Genomic DNA, 15,411 nt, shown 5'->3' with positions numbered 1-15,411 from the left:
ATTATCATCTGTAAATGTTAAAGACTCTTCAGCTCTCAGTAAAACATTAAAACTCTTAACAAATATTCTTTATGATCCATCAAACCAGTGGCACGTTCCCAGCTGAAGGTTTTTATTAACCGTGATGTCATCGAGGTTTTTATTAACCGTGATGTCATCGAGGTTTTTAACAGATTAAGTCAATAGAAATAGAAAACTGTACGAAAAGCAAAATATTTCTTCATCCTGTTTCTTTTCACAATCAAATTATTTAATTGCAGTTTATTTCTATTTTTCTCCATAAAAGTCTTCAACTGTCTGTCAGAACAAATAAAGGGGCGGAGCCAGTGATGTGATTGGCTGCTGTGTGTTTCAGCCAATCACATCACTGGCTCTGAATTTAAAAAATCTTCTTTTAATTCACTGGATTATTTCACAGTTTTAAGGTTAATTAGTTCATTCATATTTTGACGCTTTGGGCCGTACTAAAGACAATTATTAAATATTTTATAAGAAATTTCATATCATATATATGTATTGCAGCTTTAAGTTTTTCTTGTTTTGAAAGTAATTTTACTTTTTAATGTTTTAGTGTGTGTGTATATATATATATATGTGTTTTATAGTTAAATATGAAGGGATATAAAAAGCAGTTCCTTTTATTTTGAAAATCATAGCGGAAGTCGGAGGCTAGCTTCCTAGTGGCTCGTCCCAAAGAGCTGGTTAGCTCAGTAGCTCTGAACCAGGACCGGGACCCGAACTATGGCGGCGGAACCGACACACGTTCTCTGAAGTTAAAGCAAAGCAGTTTTAATTCAAACATCGAGTCATTCATTCAGAGCCGTGCTAACGGCTACCTAGCCCTGCGAGCTAACAACAGCAGCAGCAGGTAGAATGGAGCCAAACGCCGCGAAGCGACGCGACAACAAGAAGTCTCTGCGCGTGAAGGTGATCAGCCTCGGGAACGCGGAGGTCGGCAAGGTACAAGTACACACAATATACAAGTACACACAAGTATACACACACATACATATATACAAGTACACACAAGTATACACACACATATACACACACAAGTATACAAATACACACACACATACATATATATGAGTACACACAAGTATACACACACATATACACACACATACATATATACAAGTATACACACACACACATACATATATATGAGTACACACAAGTATACACACACATATACACACACATACATTTTTACAAGTATACACACATATACAAGTACACACAAGTATACACACATATACACACACATACATATATACAAGTACACACAAGTATACACACACATATACAAGTACACACAAGTATACACACATATACAAGTACACACAAGTATACACACATATACACACATACATATATACAAGTATACACACACATATACAAGTACACACAAGTATACACACACATACATATATACAAGTATACACACACATATACAAGTACACACAAGTATACACACACATATACACACACATACATATATACAAGTATACACACATATACAAGTACACACAAGTATACACACACATATACACACACATACATATATACAAGTATACACACACATATACAAGTACACACAAGTATACACACATATACACACACATACATATATACAAGTACACACAAGTATACACACACATACATATAAGTATACACACACATATACAAGTACACACAAGTATACACACATACAAGTACACAAGTATACACACACATACACAAATATACACACACATGTATACAAATACACACACACATACATATATATGAGTACACACAAGTATACACACACATATACACAAATATACACACATGTATACAAATACACATACATATGAGTACACACAAGTATACACACACATATACACAAATATACACACACATGTATACAAATACACACACACATACATATGAGTACACACAAGTATACACACATATACACAAATATACACACACATGTATACAAATACACACACATACATATATACAAGTACACACAAGTATACACACACATATACACACACATGTATACAAATACACACATACATATATATGAGTACACACAAGTATACACACACATATACACAAATATACACATACATGTCTACAAATACACACACACATACATATATACAAGTACACACAAGTATACACACAAATATACACATACATGTCTACAAATACACACACACATAAATATATACAAATACACACAAATATACACACATGTATACAAATACACACACACATACATATATACAAGTACACACAAGTATACACACACAGTATAAATATACATGTATACACAAATACACACGCACCAGACTGTTGAGACAACTGGTTCTACTGGTGTTCTACTGGTGTTCTACTGGTTCTACTGGTGTTCTACTGGTGTTCTACTGGTTCTACTGGTGTTCTACTGATGTTCTACTGGTGTTCTACTGGTTCCACTGGTGTTCTACTGGTGTTCTACTGGTTCTACTGGTGTTCTACTGGTGTTCTACTGGTTGTTCTACTGGTGTTCTACTGGTGTTCTACTGGTGTTCTACTGGTGTTCTACTGGTTCTACTGGTGTTCTACTGGTGTTCTACTGATGTTCTACTGGTATTTTACTGGTGTTCTACTGGTGTTCTACTGGTGTTCAACTGATGTTCTACTGATGTTCTACTGGTGTTCTACTGGTTCTACTGGTGGTCTACTGGTGTTCTACTGGTGTTCTACTGGTTCCACTGGTGTTCTACTGGTGTTCTACTGGTTCTACTGGTGTTCTACTGGTGTTCTACTGGTGTTCTACTGGTGTTCTACTGGTGTTCTACTGGTGTTCTACTGGTGTTCTACTGGTGTTCTACTTGTTTTCTTTCAGAGTTGCATCATCAAACGTTACTGTGAGAAAAGATTTGTTCCAAAGTATTTGGCAACAATCGGCATCGACTACGGTGTAACCAAGTAAGTGATGTGTTAGTACCTGTGTGTTAGTACCTGTGTGTTAGTACCTGTGTGTTGGTACCTGTGTGTTAGTACCTGTGTGTTAGTACCTGTGTGTTAGTACCTGTGTTAGTACCTGTGTGTTAGTACCTGTGTGTTAGTACCTGTGTGTTAGTACCTGTGTGTTGGTACCTGTGTGTTAGTACCTGTGTGTTAGTACCTGTGTGTTACCTGTGTGTTAGTACCTGTGTGTTAGTACCTGTGTGTTAGTACCTGTGTGTTAGTACCTGTGTGTTGGTACCTGTGTGTTGGTACCTGTGTGTTAGTACCTGTGTGTTAGTACCTGTGTTTAGGCACCTGTGTGTTAGTACCTGTGTGTTAGTGCCTGTGTGTTGCACCTGTGTGTTAGCACTGTGTGTTAGTACCTGTGTTAGTACCTGTGTGTTAGTGCCTGTGTGTTAGCACTGTGTGTTAGCACCTGTGTGTTAGTACCTGTGTGTGTTACTGTGTGTTAGTACCTGTGTCTGTGTGCCTGTGTTAGTGTTACCTGTGTGTTAGTACCTGTGTGTTGGCACCTGTGTGTTGGCACCTGTGTTAGTACCTGTGTGTTAGTACCTGTGTGTTAGTACCTGTGTGTTAGTACCTGTGTGTTGGTACCTGTGTGCTGGTACCTGTGTGTTAGTACCTGTGTGTTAGTACCTGTGTGTTAGTACCTGTGTGTTAGTACCTGTGTGTTGGTACCTGTGTGTTAGTACCTGTGTGTTAGTACCTGTGTTGGCACCTGTGTGTTAGTACCTGTGTGTTAGTACCTGTGTTAGGCACCTGTGTGTTAGTACCTGTGTGGTGTGTGTTAGCACCTGTGTTAGTACCTGTGTGTGCACCTGTGTTAGTACCTGTGTGTGAGTGCACCTGTGTTAGCACCTGTGTGTTGCACCTGTGTTAGTACCTGTGTGTTAGTACCTGTGTGTTAGCACCTGTGTGTTAGTACCTGTGTTGGCACCCGTGTGTTAGTACCTGTGTGTTAGCACCTGTGTTAGTACCTGTGTTAGTACCTGTGTGTTGGTACCTGTGTGTTAGTACCTGTGTATTAGTACCTGTGTGTTAGTACCTGTGTGTTAGTACCTGTGTGTTGGTACCTGTGTGCTGGTACCTGTGTGTTAGTACCTGTGTGTTAGTACCTGTGTATTAGTACCTGTGTATTAGTACCTGTGTATTAGTACCTGTGTGTTAGTACCTGTGTGTTAGTACCTGTGTGTTAGTACCTGTGTGTTAGTACCTGTGTTAGCACCTGTGTTAGTACCTGTGTGTTAGCACCTGTGTAGTACCTGCGTGTTAGTACCTGTGTGTTGGTACCTGTGTTAGCACTGTGTGTTAGTACCTGTGTGTTAGTACCTGTGTGTTAGCACCTGTGTTAGTACCTGTGTTAGTACCTGTGTGTTAGCACCTGTGTGTTGGTACCTGTGTGTTAGTACCTGTGTGCTAGTACCTGTGTGTTAGTACCTGTGTGTGAGTACCTGTGTGTTAGTACCTGTGTGTGAGTACCTGTGTGTTGGTACCTGTGTGTTGGTACCTGTGTGTTAGTACCTGTGTGTTAGTACCTGTGTGCTAGTACCTGTGTGCTAGTACCTGTGTTAGTACCTGTGTTTACCTGTTAGTACCTGTGTTAGCACCTGTGTTAGTACCTGTGTTAGTACCTGTTAGCACTGTGTGTTAGTACCTGTGTGTTAGCACCTGTGTTTAGTACCTGTGTGTTAGTACCTGTGTGTTAGCACCTGTGTGCATGGCACCTGTGTTAGCACCGTAGGCATTACCTGTGTTAGCACCTGTGTGTTAGTACCTGTGTGTTAGTACCTGTGTATTAGTACCTGTGTGTTAGTACCTGTGTGTTGGTACCTGTGTGTTAGTACCTGTGTGCTAGTACCTGTGTGTTAGTACCTGTGTGTTAGTACCTGTGTGTTAGTACCTGTGTATTAGTACCTGTGTGTTAGTACCTGTGTGTTAGTACCTGTGTGTTAGTACCTGTGTGTTAGTACCTGTGTATTAGTACCTGTGTTAGTACCTATAGTGTTGGCACCTGCGTGTTAGTACCTGCGTGTTAGTACCTGTGTGTTGGTACCTGTGTGTGAGTACCTGTGTTGTACCTGCGTGTTGGTACCTGTGTGTTGGTACCTGTGTGTTAGTACCTGTGTGTTGGTACCTGTGTGTTAGTACCTGTGTGTTAGTACCTGTGTGTTAGTACCTGTGTGTTAGTACCTGTGTGTGAGTACCTGTGTGTGAGTACCTGTGTGTTAGTACCTGTGTGTTAGTACCTGTGTGTTAGTACCTGTGTGTTGGTACCTGTGTGTTAGTACCTGTGTGTTAGTACCTGTGTGTTAGTACCTGTGTGGGTTAAACCTGTGTGTGGTACCTGTGTGTTAGCACCTGTGTGTTAGTACCTGTGTGTTGCACCTGTGTGTTAGTACCTGTGTTAGTACCTGTGTGTTAGTACCCGTGTGTGTAGCACCTGTGTTAGTACCTGTGTGTTAGTACCTGTGTGTTGGTACCTGTGTGTTAGTACCTGTGTGTTAGTACCTGTGTGTTGGTACCTGTGTGCTAGTACCTGTGTGTTAGTACCTGTGTGCTGGTACCTGTGTTAGCACCTGTGTAGTACCTGTGTGTAGTACCTGTGTGTAGTACCTGTGTGTAGTACCTGTGTGTGTACCTGTGTATTAGTACCTGTGTTGGTACCTGTGTGTTGGTACCTGTGTGTTAGTACCTGTGTGTTAGTACCTGTGTGTTAGTACCTGTGTGTTAGTACCTGTGTGTTAGTACCTGCGTGTTAGTACCTGCGTGTTAGTACCTGCGTGTTAGTACCTGCGTGTTAGTACCTGCGTGTTAGTACCTGTGTGTTAGTACCTGTGTGTTAGTACCTGTGTGTTAGTACCTGCGTGTTAGTACCTGCGTGTTAGTACCTGTGTGTTAGTACCTGCGTGTTAGTACCTGTGTCATGGTAATCTTGTGATGTCAGAGTTCAGGTTCGTGATCGTGAAATCAAAGTGAACATCTTCGACATGGCCGGACACCCGTTCTTCTACGAAGTGAGTTATACTTCATCTGTTGTATTAGTACACATGTCTGTTGTATTAGTACAGCAGGAACCATGTCTGAGGTACGAGTACTCTGTGTCTGTGTACTAGTACTCCTTGAGGTCCTAGTGCTCTGAGGTCCTAGTACTCCAAGGTCCTAGTACTCCGAGGTCCTAGTACTCTGAGGTTCTAGTACTCTGAGGTCCTAGTACTCTGAGGTCCTAGTACTCTGAGGTCCTAGTCCTCTGAGGTCCTAGTACTGTGAGGTCCTAGTACTGTGAGGTCCTAGTACTCTGAGGTCCTAGTACTCTGAGGTCCTAGTACTGTGAGGTCCTAGTACTCTGAGGTTCTAGTACTCTGAGGTCCTAGTACTGTGAGGTCCTAGTACTCTGAGGTCCTAGTACTGTGAGGTCCTAGTACTCTGAGGTCCTAGTACTCTGAGGTCCTAGTACTCTGAGGTCCTAGTACTGTGAGGTCCTAGTACTCTGAGGTCCTAGTACTCTGAGGTCCTAGTACTGTGAGGTCCTAGTACTCTGAGGTCCTAGTACTCTGAGGTCCTAGTACTGTGAGGTCCTAGTACTCTGAGGTTCTAGTACTCTGAGGTCCTAGTACTGTGAGGTCCTAGTACTCTGAGGTCCTAGTACTGTGAGGTCCTAGTGCTCTGAGGTCCTAGTACTCTGAGGTCCTAGTACTCTGAGGTCCTAGTCCTCTGAGGTCCTAGTCCTCTGAGGTCCTAGTACTCTGAGGTCCTAGTCCTCTGAGGTCCTAGTACTCTGAGGTCCTAGTACTCTGAGGTCCTAGTACTTTGAGGTCGTAGTCCTCTGAGGTCCTAGTACTCTGAGGTCCTAGTCCTCTGAGGTCCTAGTCCTCTGAGGTCCTAGTCCTCTGAGGTCGTAGTACTCTGAGGTCCTAGTCCTCTGAGGTCGTAGTCCTCTGAGGTCCTAGTCCTCTGAGGTCCTAGTCCTCTGAGGTCCTAGTCCTCTGAGGTCCTAGTCCTCTGAGGTCGTAGTACTCTGAGGTCCTAGTCCTCTGAGGTCCTAGTCCTCTGAGGTCCTAGTCCTCTGAGGTCCTAGTGCTCTGAGGTCCTAGTACTCTGAGGTCCTAGTCCTCTGAGGTCCTAGTCCTCTGAGGTCCTAGTACTCTGAGGTCCTAGTACTGTGAGGTCCTAGTACTCTGAGGTCCTAGTACTCTGAGGTCCTAGTCCTCTGAGGTCCTAGTACTCTGAGGTCCTAGTACTGTGAGGTCCTAGTACTCTGAGGTCCTAGTCCTCTGAGGTCCTAGTCCTCTGAGGTCCTAGTCCTCTGAGGTCCTAGTACTCTGAGGTCCTAGTACTCTGAGGTCCTAGTCCTCTGATGTCCTAGTCCTCTGAGGTCCTAGTGCTCTGAGGTCCTAGTGCTCTGAGGTCCTAGTGCTCTGAGGTCCTAGTACTCTGAGGTCCTAGTCCTCTGAGGTCCTAGTCCTCTGAGGTCCTAGTACTCTGAGGTCCTAGTACTCTGAGGTCCTAGTCCTCTGAGGTCCTAGTCCTCTGAGGTCCTAGTACTCTGAGGTCCTAGTACTCTGAGGTCCTAGTCCTCTGAGGTCCTAGTCCTCTGAGGTCCTAGTACTCTGAGGTCCTAGTACTCTGAGGTCCTAGTGCTCTGAGGTCCTAGTGCTCTGAGGTCCTAGTGCTCTGAGGTCCTAGTACTCTGAGGTCCTAGTACTGTGAGGTCCTAGTGCTCTGAGGTCCTAGTCCTCTGAGGTCCTAGTCCTCTGAGGTCCTAGTACTCTGAGGTCCTAGTCCTCTGAGGTCCTAGTCCTCTGAGGTCCTAGTACTCTGAGGTCCTAGTCCTCTGAGGTCCTAGTCCTCTGAGGTCGTAGTCCTCTGAGGTCGTAGTCCTCTGAGGTCCTAGTCCTCTGAGGTCCTAGTCCTCTGAGGTCGTAGTACTCTGAGGTCCTAGTGCTCTGAGGTCCTAGTGCTCTGAGGTCCTAGTCCTCTGAGGTCGTAGTACTCTGAGGTCCTAGTGCTCTGAGGTCCTAGTGCTCTGAGGTCGTAGTCCTCTGAGGTCCTAGTACTGTGAGGTCCTAGTACTCTGAGGTCCTAGTCCTCTGAGGTCCTAGTACTCTGAGGTCCTAGTACTCTGAGGTCCTAGTACTCTGAGGTCCTAGTCCTCTGAGGTCCTAGTACTCTGAGGTCCTAGTACTGTGAGGTCCTAGTGCTCTGAGGTCCTAGTCCTCTGAGGTCCTAGTCCTCTGAGGTCCTAGTCCTCTGAGGTCCTAGTGCTCTGAGGTCCTAGTCCTCTGAGGTCCTAGTCCTCTGAGGTCCTAGTACTCTGAGGTCCTAGTCCTCTGAGGTCCTAGTACTCTGAGGTCCTAGTACTCTGAGGTCCTAGTACTCTGAGGTCCTAGTACTTTGAGGTCCTAGTACTCTGAGGTCCTAGTACTCTGAGGTCCTAGTCCTCTGAGGTCCTAGTCCTCTGAGGTCCTAGTACTCTGAGGTCCTAGTACTGTGAGGTCCTAGTCCTCTGAGGTCGTAGTCCTCTGAGGTCCTAGTACTCTGAGGTCCTAGTCCTCTGAGGTCCTAGTCCTCTGAGGTCCTAGTGCTCTGAGGTCCTAGTACTCTGAGGTCCTAGTACTGTGAGGTCCTAGTGCTCTGAGGTCCTAGTACTCTGAGGTCCTAGTGCTCTGAGGTCCTAGTACTCTGAGGTCCTAGTACTGTGAGGTCCTAGTGCTCTGAGGTCCTAGTGCTCTGAGGTCCTAGTACTCTGAGGTCCTAGTCCTCTGAGGTCCTAGTCCTCTGAGGTCCTAGTCCTCTGAGGTCCTAGTGCTCTGAGGTCCTAGTCCTCTGAGGTCCTAGTCCTCTGAGGTCCTAGTACTCTGAGGTCCTAGTCCTCTGAGGTCCTAGTCCTCTGAGGTCGTAGTCCTCTGAGGTCGTAGTCCTCTGAGGTCCTAGTCCTCTGAGGTCCTAGTGCTCTGAGGTCCTAGTCCTCTGAGGTCCTAGTGCTCTGAGGTCCTAGTGCTCTGAGGTCCTAGTCCTCTGAGGTCGTAGTGCTCTGAGGTCCTAGTGCTCTGAGGTCCTAGTGCTCTGAGGTCCTAGTGCTCTGAGGTCCTAGTGCTCTGAGGTCCTAGTGCTCTGAGGTCCTAGTCCTCTGAGGTCGTAGTACTGTGAGGTCCTAGTACTGTGAGGTCCTAGTCCTCTGAGGTCCTAGTACTCTGAGGTCCTAGTCCTCTGAGGTCCTAGTACTCTGAGGTCCTAGTACTCTGAGGTCCTAGTACTCTGAGGTCCTAGTCCTCTGAGGTCCTAGTCCTCTGAGGTCCTAGTACTGTGAGGTCCTAGTACTGTGAGGTCCTAGTCCTCTGAGGTCCTAGTCCTCTGAGGTCCTAGTACTCTGAGGTCCTAGTCCTCTGAGGTCCTAGTACTCTGAGGTCCTAGTCCTCTGAGGTCGTAGTCCTCTGAGGTCCTAGTCCTCTGAGGTCCTAGTGCTCTGAGGTCCTAGTACTCTGAGGTCCTAGTCCTCTGAGGTCCTAGTCCTCTGAGGTCCTAGTGCTCTGAGGTCCTAGTGCTCTGAGGTCCTAGTGCTCTGAGGTCCTAGTGCTCTGAGGTCCTAGTACTCTGAGGTCCTAGTGCTCTGAGGTCCTAGTCCTCTGAGGTCCTAGTACTCTGAGGTCCTAGTCCTCTGAGGTCCTAGTCCTCTGAGGTCCTAGTCCTCTGAGGTCCTAGTCCTCTGAGGTCCTAGTCCTCTGAGGTCCTAGTGCTCTGAGGTCCTAGTGCTCTGAGGTCCTAGTCCTCTGAGGTCGTAGTACTCTGAGGTCCTAGTGCTCTGAGGTCCTAGTGCTCTGAGGTCGTAGTCCTCTGAGGTCCTAGTACTGTGAGGTCCTAGTCCTCTGAGGACCTAGTCCTCTGAGGTCATAGTCCTCTGAGGTCCTAGTACTCTGAGGTCCTAGTCCTCTGAGGTCCTAGTCCTCTGAGGTCCTAGTGCTCTGAGGTCCTAGTACTCTGAGGTCCTAGTACTCTGAGGTCCTAGTGCTCTGAGGTCCTAGTGCTCTGAGGTCCTAGTACTCTGAGGTCCTAGTACTGTGAGGTCCTAGTGCTCTGAGGTCCTAGTACTCTGAGGTCCTAGTCCTCTGAGGTCCTAGTCCTCTGAGGTCCTAGTCCTCTGAGGTCCTAGTCCTCTGAGGTCCTAGTCCTCTGAGGTCCTAGTCCTCTGAGGTCCTAGTCCTCTGAGGTCCTAGTACTCTGAGGTCCTAGTCCTCTGAGGTCCTAGTCCTCTGAGGTCCTAGTCCTCTGAGGTCCTAGTCCTCTGAGGTCCTAGTCCTCTGAGGTCCTAGTACTCTGAGGTCCTAGTACTCTGAGGTCCTAGTGCTCTGAGGTCCTAGTGCTCTGAGGTCCTAGTCCTCTGAGGTCGTAGTGCTCTGAGGTCCTAGTGCTCTGAGGTCCTAGTGCTCTGAGGTCCTAGTGCTCTGAGGTCCTAGTCCTCTGAGGTCGTAGTCCTCTGAGGTCCTAGTACTGTGAGGTCCTAGTACTCTGAGGTCCTAGTACTCTGAGGTCCTAGTCCTCTGAGGTCCTAGTCCTCTGAGGTCCTAGTACTCTGAGGTCCTAGTACTCTGAGGTCCTAGTACTCTGAGGTCCTAGTACTGTGAGGTCCTAGTACTCTGAGGTCCTAGTCCTCTGAGGTCCTAGTACTCTGAGGTCCTAGTACTGTGAGGTCCTAGTGCTCTGAGGTCCTAGTCCTCTGAGGTCCTAGTCCTCTGAGGTCCTAGTACTGTGAGGTCCTAGTACTGTGAGGTCCTAGTCCTCTGAGGTCCTAGTACTCTGAGGTCCTAGTCCTCTGAGGTCCTAGTACTCTGAGGTCCTAGTCCTCTGAGGTCGTAGTCCTCTGAGGTCCTAGTGCTCTGAGGTCCTAGTGCTCTGAGGTCCTAGTGCTCTGAGGTCCTAGTACTGTGAGGTCCTAGTGCTCTGAGGTCCTAGTGCTCTGAGGTCCTAGTGCTCTGAGGTCCTAGTACTCTGAGGTCCTAGTGCTCTGAGGTCCTAGTCCTCTGAGGTCCTAGTCCTCTGAGGTCCTAGTCCTCTGAGGTCGTAGTCCTCTGAGGTCGTAGTCCTCTGAGGTCCTAGTACTCTGAGGTCCTAGTGCTCTGAGGTCGTAGTCCTCTGAGGTCCTAGTACTGTGAGGTCCTAGTACTCTGAGGTCCTAGTCCTCTGAGGTCCTAGTGCTCTGAGGTCCTAGTGCTCTGAGGTCCTAGTACTGTGAGGTCCTAGTGCTCTGAGGTCCTAGTACTGTGAGGTCCTAGTACTCTGAGGTCCTAGTCCTCTGAGGTTGTAGTGCTCTGAGGTCCTAGTGCTCTGAGGTCCTAGTCCTCTGAGGTCCTAGTCCTCTGAGGTCCTAGTCCTCTGAGGTCCTAGTCCTCTGAGGTCGTAGTCCTCTGAGGTCCTAGTACTGTGAGGTCCTAGTGCTCTGAGGTCCTAGTACTGTGAGGTCCTAGTGCTCTGAGGTCCTAGTCCTCTGAGGTCCTAGTCCTCTGAGGTCCTAGTCCTCTGAGGTCCTAGTGCTCTGAGGTCCTAGTGCTCTGAGGTCCTAGTACTGTGAGGTCCTAGTGCTCTGAGGTCCTAGTACTGTGAGGTCCTAGTACTCTGAGGTCCTAGTCCTCTGAGGTTGTAGTGCTCTGAGGTCCTAGTGCTCTGAGGTCCTAGTCCTCTGAGGTCCTAGTCCTCTGAGGTCCTAGTCCTCTGAGGTCCTAGTCCTCTGAGGTCCTAGTCCTCTGAGGTCGTAGTCCTCTGAGGTCCTAGTACTGTGAGGTCCTAGTGCTCTGAGGTCCTAGTACTGTGAGGTCCTAGTGCTCTGAGGTCCTAGTCCTCTGAGGTCCTAGTGCTCTGAGGTCCTAGTGCTCTGAGGTCCTAGTCCTCTGAGGTCCTAGTGCTCTGAGGTCCTAGTGCTCTGAGGTCCTAGTGCTCTGAGGTCCTAGTCCTCTGAGGTCCTAGTCCTCTGAGGTCCTAGTCCTCTGAGGTCGTAGTCCTCTGAGGTAGTCCTCTGTCCCAGGTCCTAGTCCTCTGAGGTCGTAGTCCTCTGAGGTAGTCTCTCAGGTAGTCCCCTGGTGCGACGGCCCCCACAAGGGCAGGGCGTGCTGCTGGTGTTCGGAAGTTCTCTGCTCTGGACAGCTGGCTGGGCGAGATGAAGCAGGAGACGGGCTCGCAGGCCAACATGGAGAGCATCGTGTTCACCGTGTGCGCCAACAAGGTGAGGAGGGCGCCGGGCGCCGAGCGCCGGGCCGCCGCCGCTGACCCCCCTGTGGTTTCAGGTGGACCTGTCCAAGCGGCGCCTGGTGGACGAGGGGGAGGGGCGTCTGTGGGCGGAGTCCCGCGGCTTCCACTACTTCGAGACGTCGGCTCAGAGCGGAGAGGGCATCAACGAGATGTTCCAGGTACGCAGCGTCGCGCCTCCCGTCTCCGTGGCCCCCGGCCCTCTAAGCCCTGTGCTCCGTCTCTCAGGCCTTCTTCTCCTCCATCACCGACATGTGTGAGAACGGAGGCAAGCGCCCGGTCAGCGACTCCTGGGACATGCTGGGCTTCACCAAGGAGCACCGTTATCACTATTAGTACTATTAGCAAAGACTCCTGGGACATGCTGGGGGTGAAGCCAGGGGCCACGCGGTACGTTATCACTGTTAGTACTATTAATAAAGACTCCTGGGACATGCTGGGAAGCAGGGGCCCGCGTGATGCGTTATCACTGTTAGTACTATTAATAAAGACTCCTGGGACATGCTGGGGGGGAAGCCAGGGGCCACGTGCACGTTATCACTGTTAGTACTATTAATAAAGACTCCTGGGACATGCTGGGGGGGAAGCCAGGGGCCACGCGGTACGTTATCACTGTTAGTACTATTAATAAAGACTCCTGGGACATGCTGGGGGGGAAGCCAGGGGCCACGCGGTACTATCACTGTTAGTACTATTAATAAAGACTCCTGGGACATGCTGGGGGGGAAGCCAGGGGCCACGCGGTACGTTATCACTGTTAGTACTATTAATAAAGACTCCTGGGACATGCTGGGGGGGAAGCCAGGGGCCACGCGGTACGTTATCACTGTTAGTACTATTAATAAAGACTCCTGGGACATGCTGGGGGTGAAGCCAGGGGCCACGCGGTACGTTATCACTGTTAGTACTATTAATAAAGACTCCTGGGACATGTTGGGGGTGAAGCCAGGGGCCACGCGGTACGTTATCACTGTTAGTACTATTAATAAAGACTCCTGGGACATGCTGGGGGTGAAGCCAGGGGCCACGCGGTACGTTATCACTGTTAGTACTATTAATAAAGACTCCTGGGACATGCTGGGGGTGAAGCCAGGGGCCACGCGGTACGTTATCACTGTTAGTACTATTAATAAAGACTCCTGGGACATGCTGGGGGGGAAGCCAGGGGCCACGTGATGCGTTATCACTGTTAGTACTATTAATAAAGACTCCTGGGACATGCTGGGGGGGAAATATATATTATATATATATGTTATATATATTTATATATATATATTATATATGTTTTATATATATATAACATATATATATTGTATATATATATGTTATATATATTATATATATGTATTACATATATATCACTGCCTGACGTTGGTTCCTCCTGCTTGTTTCCAGGGAGGAGGTGAACAAGGCGTACAGGAAGTTGGCGGTGCTGCTGCATCCTGATAAATGCGTTGCCCCCGGCAGCGAAGACGCCTTCAAGGCCGTGGTGAACGCTCGCACGTCACTGCTCAAGAACATTAAATAACTCCTCTGATTGGCCCTCTGGACGTGAACGGACCAATCACACGCTGGTTGTGCAGGAAGCTCTCGCGTGTTGTTGTTTACCAACAACGTTTATCCTTTTGATCTCTGGACGTGAAAAACAAAGAAAGACCAGGAAGTGCATCAAATATATTTAATATATATATTTAAGCCAAAATTCTGTCACATTTTTAGATTCAAATAACATTTTGGTGAATTTAGATTTAAATTTAAATCTGAATTCTGAGATCAAAGTCCAAATATTGGATTTAGTCAGAAATCTAAGAAATAACAAAACGGTAATCCTAAAACGTTATTTAAATTCTAGGACTTTGAAGGAGGAAGGTCGTAATTGAACCGTTGTGTGTGTGGATGACCTCACCAGGTCAGAGGTCAGCTTGTTCTTCAAAGGGACTTCTCTCACTCCCTCAGTCGCCTCTCAGGCTGAACACGACGCATGCTGGAGACGTGGCCAAACCCGCCCCCTCCTCCCCAAACGCCCTCGACAGGCGACGAAGAGGAAGAGGCCCGGATGTCCCCCCAAACGTGAGGAAGAGGAAGAGGCCCGGATGTTCCCCAAACTTCACTCTCATGTTTGGTTTGCATAAGAGTTTATAAATAGTTCCCTAAGTCTTGTTCCTAAAAGTGACTCATAGATTCATCTGAAAGGAGTTCCCTCTATTCCTATTTTATTCTTCTCTGTAAACTTTAGATTGATTCTTTAAACTTTAAATTCCCTCATAAAACACTTTTGTTCCCCACTAACTAGTTTTAATTTGTCTTGAATCGTTTTCTCCGCCAAATGTGTAAAAAGAGTTTTAAGTTCAACACGTTACTTTACTCAGTTGAACATGTTTAATTTTCTCTGCTCATGTTTAGTTTTCTCTGCTCATGTTGAGTTTTTTCCGCTCATGTTTAGTTTTCTCTGCTCATGTTTAGTTTTCTCTGCTCATGTTTAGTTTTTCCATCAGTTTTTCGTGTTGAGTTTTCTCCGCTCATGTTTAGTTTTCTCCGCTCATGTTGAGTTTTTTCCGCTCATGTTGAGTTTTCTCCGCTCATGTTTAGTTTTCTCTGCTCATGTTTAGTTTTCTCCGCTCATGTTTAGTTTTTTCCGCTCATGTTGAGTTTTCTCCGCTCATGTTTATTTTCCTCGGCTCCTCCACCTGAACGTTTACATGATGACTGGTCTGTTCGTTAATATGTTGTTATACTTTTATATTTCTACGTGTTTTCTGAAACAGGAAGGCTGAACTTGTCACTTTAATGATTCTTTATCTCATTAATACTTTTGTATTTCTTAAACTGATATTTAAATAATAGTGAAATAACTTTGCTTGATAAATAAATAGATATATAATTATAAAGGGGGTTGTCCTGAAGTTTATGGTTTAATGTCGTGGAGAATAAATCTGATTATTACAGACTGTCATGTGACGCGTCGGCCAATCACACGACTCCATCCAACAGTGTTTATTTATCATGACGTGTGTGTGACATGCTCTGTGGTTCTTGTAAATGCACGTTTTACAGTCTTGTTTTTTAAATAAAAAGATGAGCCGTGTTTGTCAAACTCTTCATCGGCTCGTTTCTCAGTGCATCAGGAGGTCCAACGCAGCAGAAACTAAATGCTGAATCTGACGTTTG

The 15,411-nt window shown here is 46.9% G+C and overlaps 1 protein-coding gene across 1 annotated transcript; it reads left to right on the top strand.

The window, feature by feature from the left end:
- Positions 1 to 707: 707 nt before the first annotated feature.
- Positions 708 to 14,725, top strand: dnajc27 (DnaJ (Hsp40) homolog, subfamily C, member 27). Its single transcript, XM_056431250.1, has 8 exons — positions 708 to 960; positions 2,885 to 2,967; positions 5,954 to 6,058; positions 12,097 to 12,220; positions 12,282 to 12,404; positions 12,472 to 12,565; positions 13,049 to 13,346; positions 13,639 to 14,725. Exons 1-8 carry the CDS (start codon positions 874 to 876, stop codon positions 13,769 to 13,771), a joined length of 1,047 nt encoding a protein of 348 aa, XP_056287225.1. The 5' UTR covers positions 708 to 873; the 3' UTR covers positions 13,772 to 14,725.
- The last annotated feature ends 686 nt before the right edge of the window (positions 14,726 to 15,411 follow it).

The sequence above is a fragment of the Pseudoliparis swirei genome, chromosome 14, assembly GCF_029220125.1.
Source record: "Pseudoliparis swirei isolate HS2019 ecotype Mariana Trench chromosome 14, NWPU_hadal_v1, whole genome shotgun sequence".
NCBI lineage: Eukaryota > Metazoa > Chordata > Actinopteri > Perciformes > Liparidae > Pseudoliparis > Pseudoliparis swirei.
Note: the sequence above shows the minus strand (reverse complement) of the source record. Positions and strands in the feature narration are given on the sequence as shown.

Excerpts from the sequence above, each read along its gene's own strand:
- dnajc27 (XM_056431250.1), top strand. The coding sequence starts at position 874 with ATGGAGCCAAACGCCGCGAAGCGACGCGACAACAAGAAGTCTCTGCGC. Across the intron at positions 6,059-12,096 it reads TCTGTTGTATTAGTACACAT|GGCAGGGCGTGCTGCTGGTG; the intron begins GTCTGTTGTATT and ends GGCCCCCACAAG. Across the intron at positions 13,347-13,638 it reads GTGAAGCCAGGGGCCACGCG|GGAGGAGGTGAACAAGGCGT; the intron begins GTACGTTATCAC and ends GCTTGTTTCCAG.